The 15,225-nt window shown below is 46.2% G+C and overlaps 1 protein-coding gene across 6 annotated transcripts in view; it reads right to left on the minus strand.

Moving 5' to 3' along the window:
- Window positions 1-14,267, minus strand: part of Gramd1b (GRAM domain containing 1B) — a 239,499-nt gene extending 225,232 nt beyond the window's left edge. For 5 of the 6 annotated variants that reach the window (XR_005974729.1, XM_041656945.1, XM_041656944.1 and 2 more), the window contains exon 1: window positions 13,591-14,267. Coding sequence is in view for 1 of the 6 variants with exons in the window: in XM_041656947.1 (XP_041512881.1) it covers window positions 13,591-13,616 (26 nt within the window). In the remaining 5 variants the exon portion in view is untranslated. The remainder of the gene's footprint in view (window positions 1-13,590) is intronic. The other variant, XM_041656947.1, reaches the window with a different exon arrangement.
- Between the last annotated feature and the right edge of the window lie 958 nt (window positions 14,268-15,225).

Consider the following 15,225-nt stretch of genomic DNA (forward strand, 5'->3'; position numbering starts at 1 on the left):
CTACTTTTCCCCATGTGACACTGAGGAAGATAAATGCTGGCGACGGCCACTCAGCCCCAGAGTTTTCAATAACGCGTTAGCCTAGCTCATTCCAAGGATGACCTGGCTTCCACCTCTCCTCTCATCACCTGAGCACTCAGCCCGCGAGAGAGTCCATTAGCCCTACACTGGGGTGATCTAGAAAAAAAAGTGGAGAGTTGTTGTTGTCGTTTTGCGATAATTTAACCAAACACAGGCAAGTACACTTGGAGGCTTTTATCAAAATAAAACTAGAAGGCTGTTATGCTCACGGGTCAATGATCTCGAGGATGTCAAGCTGTTTCTAACTCGCCCTTCCTGCATTAGAAAAGTGAGTTAATCTGTCCTCGGGCTTTTAATGGAAAGATAGTAAATCTGTGGGTAGAAATTTCTGCACCTTAATGATACTTAGTGTTTGAGAGAAGACTCCTGGAAACCCTGGATTGTGGTTTCAGTTGAAGCCTGAACGGAAACAAAGGCTTATTATCAAAGAGTTACGTGGGAGAGTAATGACTATTGGGAGTACCATTTTCTGTCCCCAAGACTCAACAGCAAAATAGCCCATCTTGGAGAGCTAGTCTAGGTTTGACTGCTGGAGAGGAGGAGTGGACAGACAGAACACCACATTATTCAACGAGTTATTTAAGAACAGACAGAAACACTAACACAGATAACAGGGGAAAAAAACAATCCAGACTATGAACACATCATTTTTCACATTTTGGAAGCAGTTCGCAGTATTGAACAGACCAGGAAAATAGGGGAAGCATAGACACCAGGGATCCCCTAAAGCTCCCAGTCCAGACCACACTTCTCATCATCACTAGCGTGTCTGAGTACCTACACAGGAAAGCTATTAACATGGATGTCTACACGGCTGTTAACTCATAGTTTGTCCAAATGGGATTCTCTCTGATGAGGAAAGTATCAGAGAGCAAAAAAAAAAAAAAAAAAAAAAAAATCTGCAAAGACAGAACCATTTTCCAAAATGACCGAGTGATGTCTAAGTTAAGCTTTCAAGGACTTGAAGCTTTGGCGGAAGGAGATGATCAGAGTTCTTCAAGGATTCCATAATTCTCTGTGTTTAAGGAGGCAAAAATGAAACTCTTCAGAGGGCTTTATTTTCCTCTTAACTTAGATTTATTTATGTCTGCAACTGTTCAGCCAACATGTGTGTATATGTGGCTCATGTGTGCCTGCTACCTGCAGGGATCAGAAGAGGGCACTGGGTGTCCTGGGGCTTGAGTCCCACACACATGGCTGTTAGTTATTATGTGAGTGCTATGCAACAAACCCAGGTCTTCTGCAAGAGCAGCAAGTGCTGTTAACCACCGAGCCATCCCTCCAGCTCAGAATGTCTTTCTTTAATAAGGGGTTTACTTGGTTCCCAGGCATGTTCTTGTCCATTGTCAATTATCTTCTCCCACCTATGTGTGTAAGAGAAACACTTTGGGGATTTCCTCTTATGTGTACTTTAGACTTTCCCAGAATTCCCATGGGGTTACTGAAAAAAAAATCCCAGACCCTGAGGCATTTGCTTAGTGCCTGTTTCTGTAGCAAACAACATGGACACCACCACCCTGACCAACAAAATCCCAACAGCAACTTCGGAGAATGTCTGCCTGTTCTGAAAGAGGAAGCCAGAGCTGTATTGTAATCACCCAGACTCCCTCAGAGTAGGTCACCGCTCTGAGTCATCCCTTAGCATGCCTGTAGCCTGAGAGATAATAAGTGACTTTCAGTCCCGAAAAACCATGTCTGTGCCCTCTAAAGATCACCTCGACCCCCAAACGGTCCAGCGGAAGACCAGACAGATGATATAGACAGCTCTACATGGTTCTACCATCTCAACTGTTATAAGTAGCTGCTGAATGCCTTAGAAAGCGTTGGTATCATTTATTGATATAAATCTCTGTCTGCTAACAGATGATAACATGTTACAAATATTCCAAAGACAGGCTGGGCATGTAGCTCAGTGAGAGAGCACTTGCTTAGCATGCCCAAGGCCTTGGGCTTGACTCCTCCCCTCCAAAAATCAGAAGACTAAGTTCAAAGTTTTAATTTATCTGTGGGGTGTGTGTGTGTGTGTGTGTGTGTGTGTGTGTGTGTGTGTGTGCAGGTGCAAGTTCAAGTGCATGTGTATGTGCATGTCTGTGGAGGCCAGAGGTTGATCTAGAATGCTTTTCTCTATTACTCTCCAACTTATATTTGAGGCAGAGTCTCTCACTGAAACTGAAGTTCACTGAATTGGCCAGACTGAGTGGATAGCAAGCTCTGGTACTCTGCCTGTACCTACCCTCCTCAAACTGTTACAGATGCGTGCTGCCATGCCCAGCTTTTTACATAGTTGCTAGGGATTTGAACTCAGATCCTTGTACAGCAAGCACCTATCCATTGAACCATCTCCCCAGCTCCTCAAAACACCGGTTTTAATCTGTTATATTATGCACAAGATTTTAAAATGTATGTTGATTAAAAAAAAATCTATTTGCTCAAATTGCCCTCTCTTAAGCACACGGCCACCAAATAATGAGGGGAGGAGAAGAGAGATTCAGACTCCAAGGATACAAGATAGAAAATCTTAGAATAATCTGCACATGGGACGAACATGCACATGGGGACAATAATATTGTGGTGCCCTGCAGTCAGCCAGCTGCCTGGGAACACCACTCCACAACACCTCAGATCACCCTTCTCCAGCGGCTGGAGCCTAAAGAACTGCAGAGAACGTTATGTCAGGAGATGGAAGGGGAGTCTGTCCCACACTGCTACAAGCTGACACACAGACTTGACCAAGTGGCTCTTCCCTGAGCCTCCTTTTCTTCCCCTGCACAAGGTCACATGAAGTGACTCTCAGCTCCAAACCAACCAGGTGTATTCAAGAAGAATGCCACAAAGGGCCTCTGAGAGCTGAGCGTTTAGGATTTCCTATCCAGAATTCACCATCAAACTAGGTCCTGGCCCTTGAGAAGGACACACTCTACCCAGTTGTTTCCTGTGTAATTGTGTTTGACATGTAAATTGAAGCCCTGGGCAATTATGTTTAATCTTCTTCTTTGATAACACGGGAGGAAATCAGAACCACCGGTACGAAAGGGTGACAGACAGACACAGAAAAGTCATCCTTAAAACCTCGCTTAGTGCCCTGTGAACAAACAAACAGGCAGATAAAACACAGCTGAGATTTTTCTCTTTCCTTCTGTTTTTATAAAGTTCTTTTTGAATGCTGTCATTGTTCCCATCTACCTGGAGTCCTGTTTCCTTCTGCTGGTTCGCTGTGGAATAGAGGGAGGTGCAACTGCTTTGCTGCAGATGCTATGAACCCCAAGACACTGAGTTTGCTTGAGACTGAGTTAGGACGGACGAACCACAGAGAGCCCTAATAGACCCAGTCTGACAAGCAATCCTCCCTCCTACTGGTGCTGTTCCCCAGATGATAGGAAGAGATTTTGTCTGTCTCAGCAGGTCTGTCATATGCCTGGCTTCTGGGTGCCAAAACTTGCAGAAAACACATGACTGTGGGGTGGTGAATCAATGCCACAGAACACACCAGACAAAAATGGAAGCCCTTATATTATTTGGCTAGAGTGGAAGTGTGAGGAATGGCCTAGAAAATTCGCTTTGTGAGTTTGAAATTCTGTAAAATAAGAGCTAGGAACTGTGATCTCTGGACAAATGCATTCTAAGGCAGCCTGACATAAAATTAAGATAGTGCAGTTCATGGAAGAAAGAACCTGGTGGACAAGGCCGTCCAAATCTAAGGTGGGAAACATTTGCAACATTTTAGAAAGTCCCCGAAATAAGTACTAACTGGACTCTGCAGGATTTTTAGGAGAGAGAACATGCAGCTGCTCCAGGTGTGAACAGCATGTCAGGCGATGGTTTTGAGTCTTCAGAATGTTACCCATTCTTCTGGAACTCTCCATGTCACTCCCTACCGTGTTTTCGGAAGATGACAACCCTTCTTCAGAGAGGAAGAAAAAGTTTCCCCTGATGGCCCTCCACATCCACACTCCTAAAAGTGGGGCTCACTCGCGGAAACTTTCCCACTTTCACAAAAAGTAACTGTTTCTTCTTATACCTGTTTTAATAAAAATTAATTCAAAATATAAAATGCTTACTGTACTTCTCCATAAGCCATAAGTACTAGCTCTCCTTCATTCTTCCCTCTGTACCTCTAGTCTTTCTAATTTTACTTTGTTCACTAGTTCTGTTATGAGTTTGCATGCTCCCCCCACTCTGTGTGTGTGTCTTTCTGTCTGTCTCTCATCTCTCTTCTTTCCTGTACCTTCAACCATTCCCCTTACAATGTGGCTATTGTCTATTATAAATGCATTCAGACAATTATCTATCTATCTATCTATCTATCTGTTGTGAAATATTAGTTTACGATGTGTTATATTCACTTATGACGTGGAATATTTGTTTGATGATGCAAAGATGTGTTGTATTGTTTTATGTTGCATTTGTTTAACTCTGTAAAACTGTGTTACTTTGCCTGCCTAAAACACATGATTGGTCTAATAAAGATCTGGATGGCCAGTAGTTAGTCAGGAGAGGGATAGGCAGGGCTGCCAGGCAGAGAGAATAAGTAGGAGGAGAAATCTAGGCTTGGGAGAAGATTGAGGAGCAAGAGAAGGAGAAGAGGATGCCAGGGGCCAGTTAATAAGCCACACAACCAGCCGTAGAGTAAGAAGGAAAGATATATAGGATAAAGAAAGGTAAAAAGCCCAGAGGCAAAATGTAGTTAAAGAGAAATGGGATAATTTAAGTTTAAAAAGCTGGCTAGCAACAAGCCAAGCTAAGGCCATACATTCATAGCTAAGAATAAGTCTCCTTGTATTTATCTGGAAACTGGGTGGCAGAAACCCCCAAATAGTAAAAAAACTAACTACATCTGTCTATCTCACTCTCTCCGCTATGTAGACCAGCCTCATCCTCACAGAGACCCACCTACCTCTGCCAAGCCTGGTCGTGGTTCTCTCTTCTGAAACATTTTCATTCTCCATTCCATCCCTTTCTCTCTTTCAAACGCTAAGAGCAGTAGCCTCCGAGTCCCCACCTGACCTCAGAGTGACTCTGCTCTCTTGTTTCTTTCATCTTCCTGCACAACTTTATTGGCAAGTGTACAAATGACCCATCGCATCTCCATTCTAAAGCCCCCGTTTATCCTTAGCCTGCTCAGACTCTTTCGTGGTCTCCTTACCTATGCTCACTGTTCCTGAGCGTCCTATCTCGAGTCATGGCCACTGATCCGGCACAGACGGCAAGATAGGGCATTTGTCCAGTCTATGATCCCCACTGCCTTCCCTCAGCTTCCACCATCTTTCCAACAATTAACTGGTGACGTCTAAGTTTCTCTCATATCTGGATGGCATGTTCTAACTTTTCTTACCACAGGAGGCCTCACCTGGACACCCCAGCATCCCTGCCTATGGATCCTGACCCTCATGTTGGACCTCGCCTGGTTTGAACCTAACCTTCACAACATGCTCAGTGTTATCCTTCTTTTGGAAAAGAATCTGTTTTCAGTCTCTCATTGAAAAAATGTTCTGCAGCCTCGCTTTAATGCAAGTTTTAGGCTTGGGCCCTCGAAGTCTCACTCCAGACTGGCTGCCCAACCATCACCACCTCTCACAGAACTCCTGACTCACAGCCTACAACACATCAAATATGTCATCACTCCACGTGTTCGCTCACACTGTCCCCTCTGCCTGAAAGGTGACTGCCTCTATGGTTTTCCAGCAGCAGCAGCACACTTGCTCGCCTTCAGAAAGCCAGCTCAAATATGATCTCTCCTGAAGACGCCTTCTTGGCGCCCCCCCCCCCCCCCCCCCGCTATTCTTCTGACTGAGCTGGGTTTGGCATCCCTATCACACTGCGTTCTCACTTCCTCGGGGTCCTTACCATGGAGTCTTTTACGCCTCTTCCCTATGCTCCTTACTAGAGCATGAGTTCTCTGAAGAAAGAAATGCACCTTCGTTCAGGTCTGCAGCTTCATTACCCGCCTCGCTTCTTGGCTAATAAATGCTTGCCGGAAGAATATAAATGGAGGAGGTAGTTTAAAAAAAAATAAGCAGGAACAGAATAAAACTAGGGGAAGGACACATTCTGTCCTCTCCACAATTCCTAGAGAAAGTACTCACGCAGACAAGAAGAGGTGTGAAGGGCACTTTCCAGGTACTCATAAAAGCCTAGATTCTTGTCCTTTTAATTCATTTTTTTTCCCACTGCTCACAATGGAGGCAAAGCCACAGAAAGTTCAAAGATCTGTATTCTTCTGTCTCTCGTTTTGCTATCACCTTTTAATCCTCTTCCAAGACCAGTTGACCACATTTGATCATGGGCTCATCATCTTACTACATGTATACAAAGTAGCGTGACAGCTTGGTGTCTAAATTAAATCTGAGTGTTGCTAAGAAATAACAGACTTCACACAGAAGAGTCAAAACCTAGCCTTGACATGATGTACTTACATCTTTGGCTTATGGGTGCTTTGAGAAGCATTGTGTTTGGGGAGAAGGAACAGGAACAGATAAAATTATTTAAACCCCTTTTTGTACACCCTCTAGTTTCATCACAGCTAAGCATACATTGGAGGAAAATAGCCTCACTGAATCTGCTAAGTGGTCCCTGCTTTTTGACGAGCCAAAATTATTCCACTTGGGTCAGCTTCACAGCTAAATAAAGCCGCCAGCATAGCCTAATTCACCTGGGTTTGGACTTTTCTTAGACAAATAGCCGGAAGCTCGTGCATGCAAAAGACCAGCCAAGACCAGAAATTAACATTCTCCGTTGCCTGCTCCCAACTGAGTTCAAAGAAAGCACTGGGCCCAGCCAAGAAGAAGTGAGATCTTTTATAGAAGCCCTTGAATCCCGAGGGACTCGCCTCGGCTCTCTTGTGGAAGTCATGGCTACCCCCAAATCTACTATCACCTCTTTGTGTTTCAGAAATTTATGCAATGCTGGTTTCAGCAGGAGCAAGCCAAGAGTCAGGATTTCCCTTTGAGGCTGGTCTGCAAGAAAAGGAGGCATAACAGTTACACAGTATAGTGCCAACTTTTACCCAGTATTTTCTATGATTTAAATGTCAAGGCAACTTGGCAGGGATGAACATGCCAAAACTGGAAGAAGAAGAAGGAGGGAGGGAAAAAAGCAGTCAGTCTCAAGAACACTGATGTTGTTTATTTACCTCCCCACTTCGGTGCCAAATCCCTTTAACTATGCGCTCATAGGCATTGGTATTTTAGGGGACGTTTTGTGATTAGCACAGCTACAAGCAGGTGCATGTGTGTCTCTATCTGCCGGTGGCGAGCACTAATTAATGGTAGATGACAAGAAAGGGAAGAACTAAAAATTTAAGCTGAAATCTACGATGAAAGCACTCACGCGGGAAATCACAGGACTGGTTCAAGTCCCAGCTGTAATTACTGTCTACACATCTTGGATCTCGGACCTTTTTTGTTTCTTTCCTCCTCCTCCTCCTCCTCCTCCTCCTCCTCCTCCTCCTCCTCCTTCTTCTTCTTCTTCTTTTTGATATAAGTTTTTGTTGTATATCCTCTGGTAGCCTGGAATGTACTATATAGCCCAGGCTGACTTCAAACTCACAACATTCCTCTTGCCTTAACCTCCCAAGTGCTGGTGTTATAGGCATGTACCTCCAGGCTTGCATATGCATCTTGTCTTTATGTCTTAGTTTATGCACAGGAGCTTTGCAAGGGATTAAACTAGGAAGGAAATGACTTCTTATTACAGGAGGAACATCTCTAACTTGAAAATTCAAAACCTGAAAGGATGACTATCCAAAACTTTTTGAATATCAAAATTATACCACGAGTGGAAAATTCCATACCTGACATCATGTGATAGGTCTCAGCCCAAACACAGAAGCATTCAAAACATTGAAATTAATCACCAAGCTATGTGTACAAAGGGTATATATGAAATGAATTTCCTATCCCCAGTATATCTTCTTATATATCTGCAAATAGCCCCAAATCAAACCCAAACAAAATAAGCAACAGTAAGAAAAAGTCAATGTATTTTCATAAGAAATGCTGAATTCAATAATAAAAATGAAGAGTTTAGGGGTGCTTTACTAGTCATACCCTGGAAAGGGCTAATTAAACCAGACTCATCTGGAAAATGAACACTTAGGGGTAAAGACTTTGCACATACCCTCTACTTCCAAACCGAGGAACTTGCTTTTGCAGATTTGCCGACTTGTACATGAACAGCCTCAGATCCAAGTGTAAAAGTCTAAGGAAATGGTTTGACAAGAAGACATGGGGCAGCCATGTTCTGCTCCAGTGGCTTGCAAGTCCAACCTTTAGAATCCTGTTTGGACCCCGAATACCTCTGAACTGAGAGCCTTGTGATGTGGGGGCTCCGTGCCTGGGAAGTCAGACTTTGAAGCTGTTATTAATAAAGGAAAGGCTGACTTTCCCCACAAGAATCATAGAAACGTTCCATGGTCTCAAAGCCATGCCAGACATACTGTGAGAAGCAGATAACCAAGAAGAAAGAATGCCAAGATTGAAGCGGGGGTGGTGTCTTTTACTTAATGGACTATCAATCTTTCATAGGATCTTTGAACACACATCCGTATGGCTCCTGTTGGTGCTCTCCATTCCAATGAGTCACACATGTTGATACCTTTCATAGTTACCCCAGGGACTATTCTCTGGCTAGTAAGACTCTGGGGTCCTGAAGGGAAAGAGCAGGCCCTGCCACGTCAGCCTGCAGGAAGAAACATTCCTTTTTGAGTCAAACTATCCTAGCCATGGCTCCTTTTGAAGTTAGGATAAATTCAACAGCAGTCTTCATCATTAGCTGGTCTACACACTGGACTTGAAAAAAAATGAGTATTTTAAAAGCGCTAGAGGAGGAATTGTGTAAGCCTTCAATGCACAGGGAAAAGAAGCCCACACATACCCTATTGATTGTCAACATATGTTTGGCAAGGAGAAGTTTTTGAAAAGTCTTCTAATGGTGCATGTACCCAACCAATCTGGCTTTATCGACTGGTATGCTAATGTGTGTTTATGACTATATACAAAGGGGTGTGTGTTTAATTGCTACTAGATCTTCTATGGATGAAAGCATAAAGCCATGCACAAACCAGAAAAATATTATCTGTTGTGGTTCATGCCAACTACGAAATGGAAGGGAGCAGCCTCACCAGGCTTGCTGCCTAAGCGTTGTTGCTCCAGAAGAGATGAGCCAACAAATAGGGTGAGTGGGTGAGTGAGTGAGTAGGTGCCTAGATTTTAAGCAGGGTTTACTCCACTCAAAGGAGCTTCAGCCAAAGAGAGCCACTCCTCTTCCCCCACACCACCGCCAATGTGATCTCCAAGGAGAACTGGACCAAGAGTCTCACAAAGGCAGGCATGCACTCAAGGGAGGGGAAAGGCTAGACTCTGAAGCTACCCATGCCAACTGAGAGAACAAGGTTCCTTTTTAGCTTAGCCCACCATCATCAAAGCAGGTCTTTCTTATCAACGCTCGGGCTTCGAGCCTGCCACCCTGCAGAAGATGCCTTCTTATCTGATTAGATAGAATATTATGCTAACTATTCAGCCACCAGCACTGGCTGTGTGGGTGTGCGGGATAAAATCTTCATGAACACGCCTTCACCGGGTCATTTGTTTAATTTCAATTCTGCAGAATGTAAAAATAGAACAAGCTGCTGTGAGGGGTTGAGACTTGACAGCTTCAGTGCCCAGCTTCCCAATCACAAAAGCCATGCTGTTCTGCTGGCTCCTTTGCTCCCTTTCTCCACCAGAGGAAAAGGGGAGCAAGAAGACCTGCCAGCAAGGTGCTGCCTCTGCTATCTCTGCTCTTTTCACTTCTTTGACTTTTCCTTGCACATCCTTTCCACATTGTCCCCTCGGTCCATCTGCTTCCTCTTCTTCCTCGCTTCTCTCCTTCCTGCCTTTGCTCCCTCCTTTCCCACCCCCTCCCTCCTTTCATCATCTCTATATGCCATTTTTCTTCCCCTTCTCCTTCCATGTCTCCAGCACCCTCATCTGGCCTGCTCTGGTCTTTTGGAGCAGCCTACCTCCAGATGTGTTGGGTCTCGCAGACTTCTCTAAAAATTGCCCTCCCCAACCTCGGTCCTTGACTCCTTCCTTCCCCCTTCCCCCAGCACAGACTCTCAAGATGCCTGGAAAGGTGACACTTCTGAGCTCAATCAGATCGAATGGCAGCTGAGCTGTAGGAGCTGTCTTTTCATACCCCCTCTTCTAGCTGAATATGTTCTGCATTCAACAGGTGTAGCAGTGCATGGTGGGAGGGGAACAGGCAGGTGGTACATCATTAGTCTTGTGTTCCGAACAAGTCGATTTTTCTGAAGGCTTTTAACAAACTAAAGGCTCAACTCGCACTCTCCAGTTCTGAGCCCTGAAGTCCACCACTGTCTCCAAATTAATTCTATTATTATCCTGCCTCAGAAAAGAGAGACTCCTTCTCCAGAAGCCCCAGAGCTGTAGAAAAGCCCCACAAGGATGCTGAGAGGGGAGATGCTACCTCCTTGGTACCTTTGATACCTCAAGCAGGTCCTGCCATCTGACCAGGTTTCAAACAGATGGAATCAAGTTGTTCAAATCTACCGTTACAGCTGGCGAGAGAAACTTAGCATGCCAGGAATAAGGTCTTTGTTGATGGTGCCTATGAGCCATAGGTGATATTCTTCTCTACTAGTGCAGATCCCTGGAGGCCTTTTCCCTAAAGGCAAAACTTTCTGTTGATTTGAGGAATGTCTTCAACTAAGGGTGACTACCAGATCGCTCTTTGGTTCAGAAAAGCCAAACTTACTAGGACTTAAATTCTTGGGGTCTGGTAGCTATCTTACAGACCCATACATCAGACCCCTGCCAGGTGTTCCCTTCATCTAGCAAATTCTCTTTTCACACATGTACGCTAATTGAGGTGTTGGCACATTAAGATGACCCTCCAAAAAGGATGCACGTCTCCAAGGTCCCATTTCCCAAGATGCACCTCTTCCTTTCCTGTCTGAGACATTGATTTTCTATCTCTTTCCTCTTTAGCAACATCTATTCATTGTGGTTGTGCAGGGCTCACTCAACATTTATGAAGAAGATGGGCTCCAGGAGCTTGCTTTAGATTCCAGAGCCTTACGCATCAAAATAAAGAGCATATGAAATATAGCAGTCGAAAGACTAATGCGTTGCCTTTGCTTCATGTGAACTGGGGTGATAAATCAAGTAGAGAATTTAGTGATTTTATTATCATTTCAAGAATGACTATGATTGTGGTGAATGTGGTCCCTAGTGTACTGGGAGAAAGGAGCAGAAACGAGAAAGAGATTCCAATTAAGCAGAAAGATGCCTGGGAACTAAAAGGAGAAGAGCAGAAAGGGCAACAGACCCCCCACGTGTAAGTACCACCTTCACCAGGGCATGTGCAACGGGCGATCATTTGTAGCCGAACTGTAGATGGCTGCCCAGAGCCACAAACAGCTGGGAACCGCTTGCCACCTGTGCAAAAGCAGAGGCAATGGGAGCAGAGACCTGCAGCTGGAGCCCAGCTGCTGCCCTGGGGGTGGCGATTTCAGCTGTAAGTCTATAGACTGTAGAAGTGTCAGATGGGAGTCTATGTACCCCAGGCTGATCTCTGAGGATATTAGGCGATGGCTACAGCCCAAGAGCGAAGGTTGGAAGATGACAGCAGAGACTGACACTGTCTCCTTATAAAGATGTGATTTTATTCAGGATCTGTGATCCTTGAAGACAGCCGAGCAAGCAGACAGTAGTTGGCAAGCACGGGGTGGGGGAGGGGCTGGTGGTGCCAAAGTCAAACTGAGAGGTACAAGGGCGTCCAGTTTGGCCACATTCTGATCAGTTAGTTGCTTGTAATATTTTCATTTCAACAGGAACACTAATGCCTAGCCTCAAACCTATAGGCCCACGTGACATTCAAGTAAGTATAGGAAACCAGAATGTTCCTATACCCTTTTGAGACCCCTGAATCACTGTGATTCTGGCAGAACCATCCACCCAAGTTGCAGGTTGAGGAAGAACTTAAGAGAAGATCACGATTTGAATCCAGAGAAGACGCGCTGAGCTTGAAGATCCCATGCATCAGCAAAAGCGACTAACGAAGTGTTCTGTGGAGCCATGAAGCTGGCCTGGCTAGGACAGAGATATGCTACGCATTAGAGATGTGATCTTCAAGCAAGGCACACAAGTGGGAGGGGCAGTTTGAAAGGGGGAATGATGTTCCTCTCAACCAAAAACCAAGACTAGATGGCTCAGTAAGAATCCACAGTACTTTGCTTTGCCGTCCAACCTTATAAATGCTGGGTAGGAGGTATTTTTGTGCTATGACCCTTCCTAATAAGCTGCTATAGCAGATTAGAGCCAAAGCGGGCCCTGGAGGAGGAGGGAGAAATGCAGTGTTTTCCATTTGTGTCCAGTTACCCCGAATTTCCATGGAGGGGGCTCCAGCTAAGGTCTGCCCCTCCTGAAAAGCTCCAAGGCAGGAACATAGTCACATAGGTCTTGACAAAAGAGAGAGCTCAAGCCCCTGCACCCATCTCTTTGTCTTTTGCCTAGAGTGGTGGGAGTTTTGCATCTGCTGCTGTCATAAAAACATTTGATTTTATTTTTTTTCACAAGCCTTTAGAAAATTATTTACTTGGTGAAAACATTTAGGCGTTCTTCCAAGCGTGTGATATGTACAGGGGCTAGGCCCGGGGTTGAGTTATTACAGATGCACCCCAAATCACAACCTGGGTGCTTGCACTTGGCTGTCTGGTCCTATGTTACCTTAAAGGCACAGGGCCCATCTTGAGGAGCTGTGTGGAGAAAGAAGTTTCTCCAGGCATGTGGCTGACTGATTTGGTCAAATAGGTCTGGGCCCTTATAACTTCATTCTAAAGGCCACACCTTCTCACCTCTCCCTCTGTGCACGTCAAATCCATGCTTTTCCTGGAAGGATTAGAGACTTCATGAATTCCTAGGTCTAAGTCAGGGGAGCCTTCAATTGCTAAGCTTTGTACCTCTACCCCATGGAGGGATGAGTGAAGCTCAAGTCTCCCTAGTCTTGGTGGGTATGCTGTCTTCCTGCCAAGTCTTGAACTTGAACCGTGCTGTTACAATGAGCGTAAGATGGATGGGGTGGCCTGGTGGAATAGGCTCTGCCCAGAACAAGGAAAGCCAATGTTCCCAAAACTTTGCCAGAAAGGCAGAAAGAAGCAGACCCAATCTCCACACCCAAACCTTCCTCTCTCCACTTGCTCAGTGCACATCCCCAGCACTGAACGAAGAAAGAAGCCAGCTGGCCACCTCCGGAAATTGATGAGGCGACCTAGCTCAGTGGTTTCCTGGGGACACCAACTCTGGGTGTTTGGACATCGCAGCTGGGCCACAATCCATGTTAATAGCTTTACCATGCCCTCAGGCAACTTTGATGCTGTGCTAAGCAAGCTGGGAACCGACCCCCTCCCCACCTCCACCCCAGTATTTCCCCAGTTCCAGAGGACTCCCTTGTCCTCAGCCTGGAACCCAGGTGCGTTCCTCCTGGGACTTGGGTAGATCACGAAGTTCTTACCTAGGTCTGCTGGGGAAGCTGTTCATGTGAATCCCAAGGCGGAGCGGTCAGCGTCCGGGACACACCAGCGGTTGGCTACTGCTCAGCACATCTCTCTGCGGGCCTGGCTTTGCAAACAGGAGAGCCAGTCCCATCAGAAGCAGGGGAGCAGGGGCGCGCTGCCTTTGGACCCTCCGACTCAAGCCTTTGATCCAGTCGGAGGCACCTCCAGCAGGTGAGTGCGGTGGCGGGTTCCGGGTCCCCCTCCGCACTGGGACAGCCTCGGGCTCAATGAGGGCGGGATCGCACTGCACAAGCTAGTGGAACTCCCCTGCCAGCGCGCTCTCGGCTCCCCTAGTCTGGGTGACTAGGTGTTACCGCAGCGCGATCCCTCTTTCTATATATATCCACGGCCCCCTCCCTGCTCGCTGTGCTGTGGCTCGATGTCGGTGTTGTCCCCGACTGCACCTGGGTGGTTTCCGCTCGCGCCTCCCGCCTCTGTCCCTCTCCGCTCTTCTCCCGTTCTGTTCTCTTCTCTCTCCTCCCCTCGCTCTCCCCCTCCGGGAGAAGTCTGGGTTCTCCCTATATTGCCACACTCCCGACACTTAGCACTGCAGTGGAGCTCGACACACGACCAGGCGGTTCCTTTAAAATCCAACTGCTTGGTTCAAATCAGAGCATCAAGTTAGTGCCGAAACCAACGCCAGAAGCGCCACTGCGCTGTGTTTAGGATGTAGCAGCCTCTGCTGGGAAAAGGATGCTGGTATTTCATGGGAAGCGATGGGAAAGGGTGCTGAGAAGAGGTATGGCCGAAGTCCACAGGTGACCTGCAGGATCTTCAGGACCCTGTGGCATCCATACTGACTAGGATTAAAATCAAGTTATTAAAACCAAAGAATTGCTAGGTTCAAAGCTCTTAATTAACACCCTAAGAAAACGGAAGCTCAGAGAGGGCCATTGAATGCCAGGAACACACAGCTAGCTAGAAAAGTCCAGAGTTCTACCATTGTCCAAAGCATCCAGACTCCCACAGCCGAAAAAGAACGTGTTTGTCCGGGACTGAGTGTGGATGTGACCCCAAAGGTCCCCACACAAAGTCCATTCTTTGCGAGCTGTCTGAACCTCTATGGAAGGTACAGTAAGAGGTTGATGGGTTAACATGGCCTCTCATCAAAACCATTTCTAAATCACCTCTACCCTTTCTTCCAGCAAGCCCCCGAGGATGACAGACACCAAAGGTGAAGCGACTTGAAAGAAAGAAATGACAAATCCCTTTCCATCGCAGGCCTCCGGGCACCCAGCTCACAAGATCTACTTCAGAAAACCATTTCCACGTATTTTCCGCTCTCCTCTCCAGTCCTCATGTCGGCCCGACCGCGCTGTAACACAGATATTTCCATATTACTCGCAAAGGAGAGTGCACCTGGTTAGCTTCTGTCACCTATACCAAAGTGCTTCCTGGCAGTGTGGGCTCACACATCAAAGGGCTTTCTGGTTGGAACCCCTAGGGCAGCAGCGTTGACTTCTCTTTCCTGGAAGATGCTATTATCTTAAGCAGAAACCGATCTCTCTCACAAAATCCCTCATGGGCATTAATCTCCTCCCTCTGAAAAAAAACGTTCCTTGGGTCTAGGGTATCTGAGCCCCTGAGCACAG

Source organism: Microtus oregoni, unplaced genomic scaffold, assembly GCF_018167655.1.
Source record: "Microtus oregoni isolate MIOR12 unplaced genomic scaffold, Mior012 000008F_ref0000371, whole genome shotgun sequence".
Classification (NCBI taxonomy): Eukaryota; Metazoa; Chordata; class Mammalia; order Rodentia; family Cricetidae; genus Microtus; species Microtus oregoni.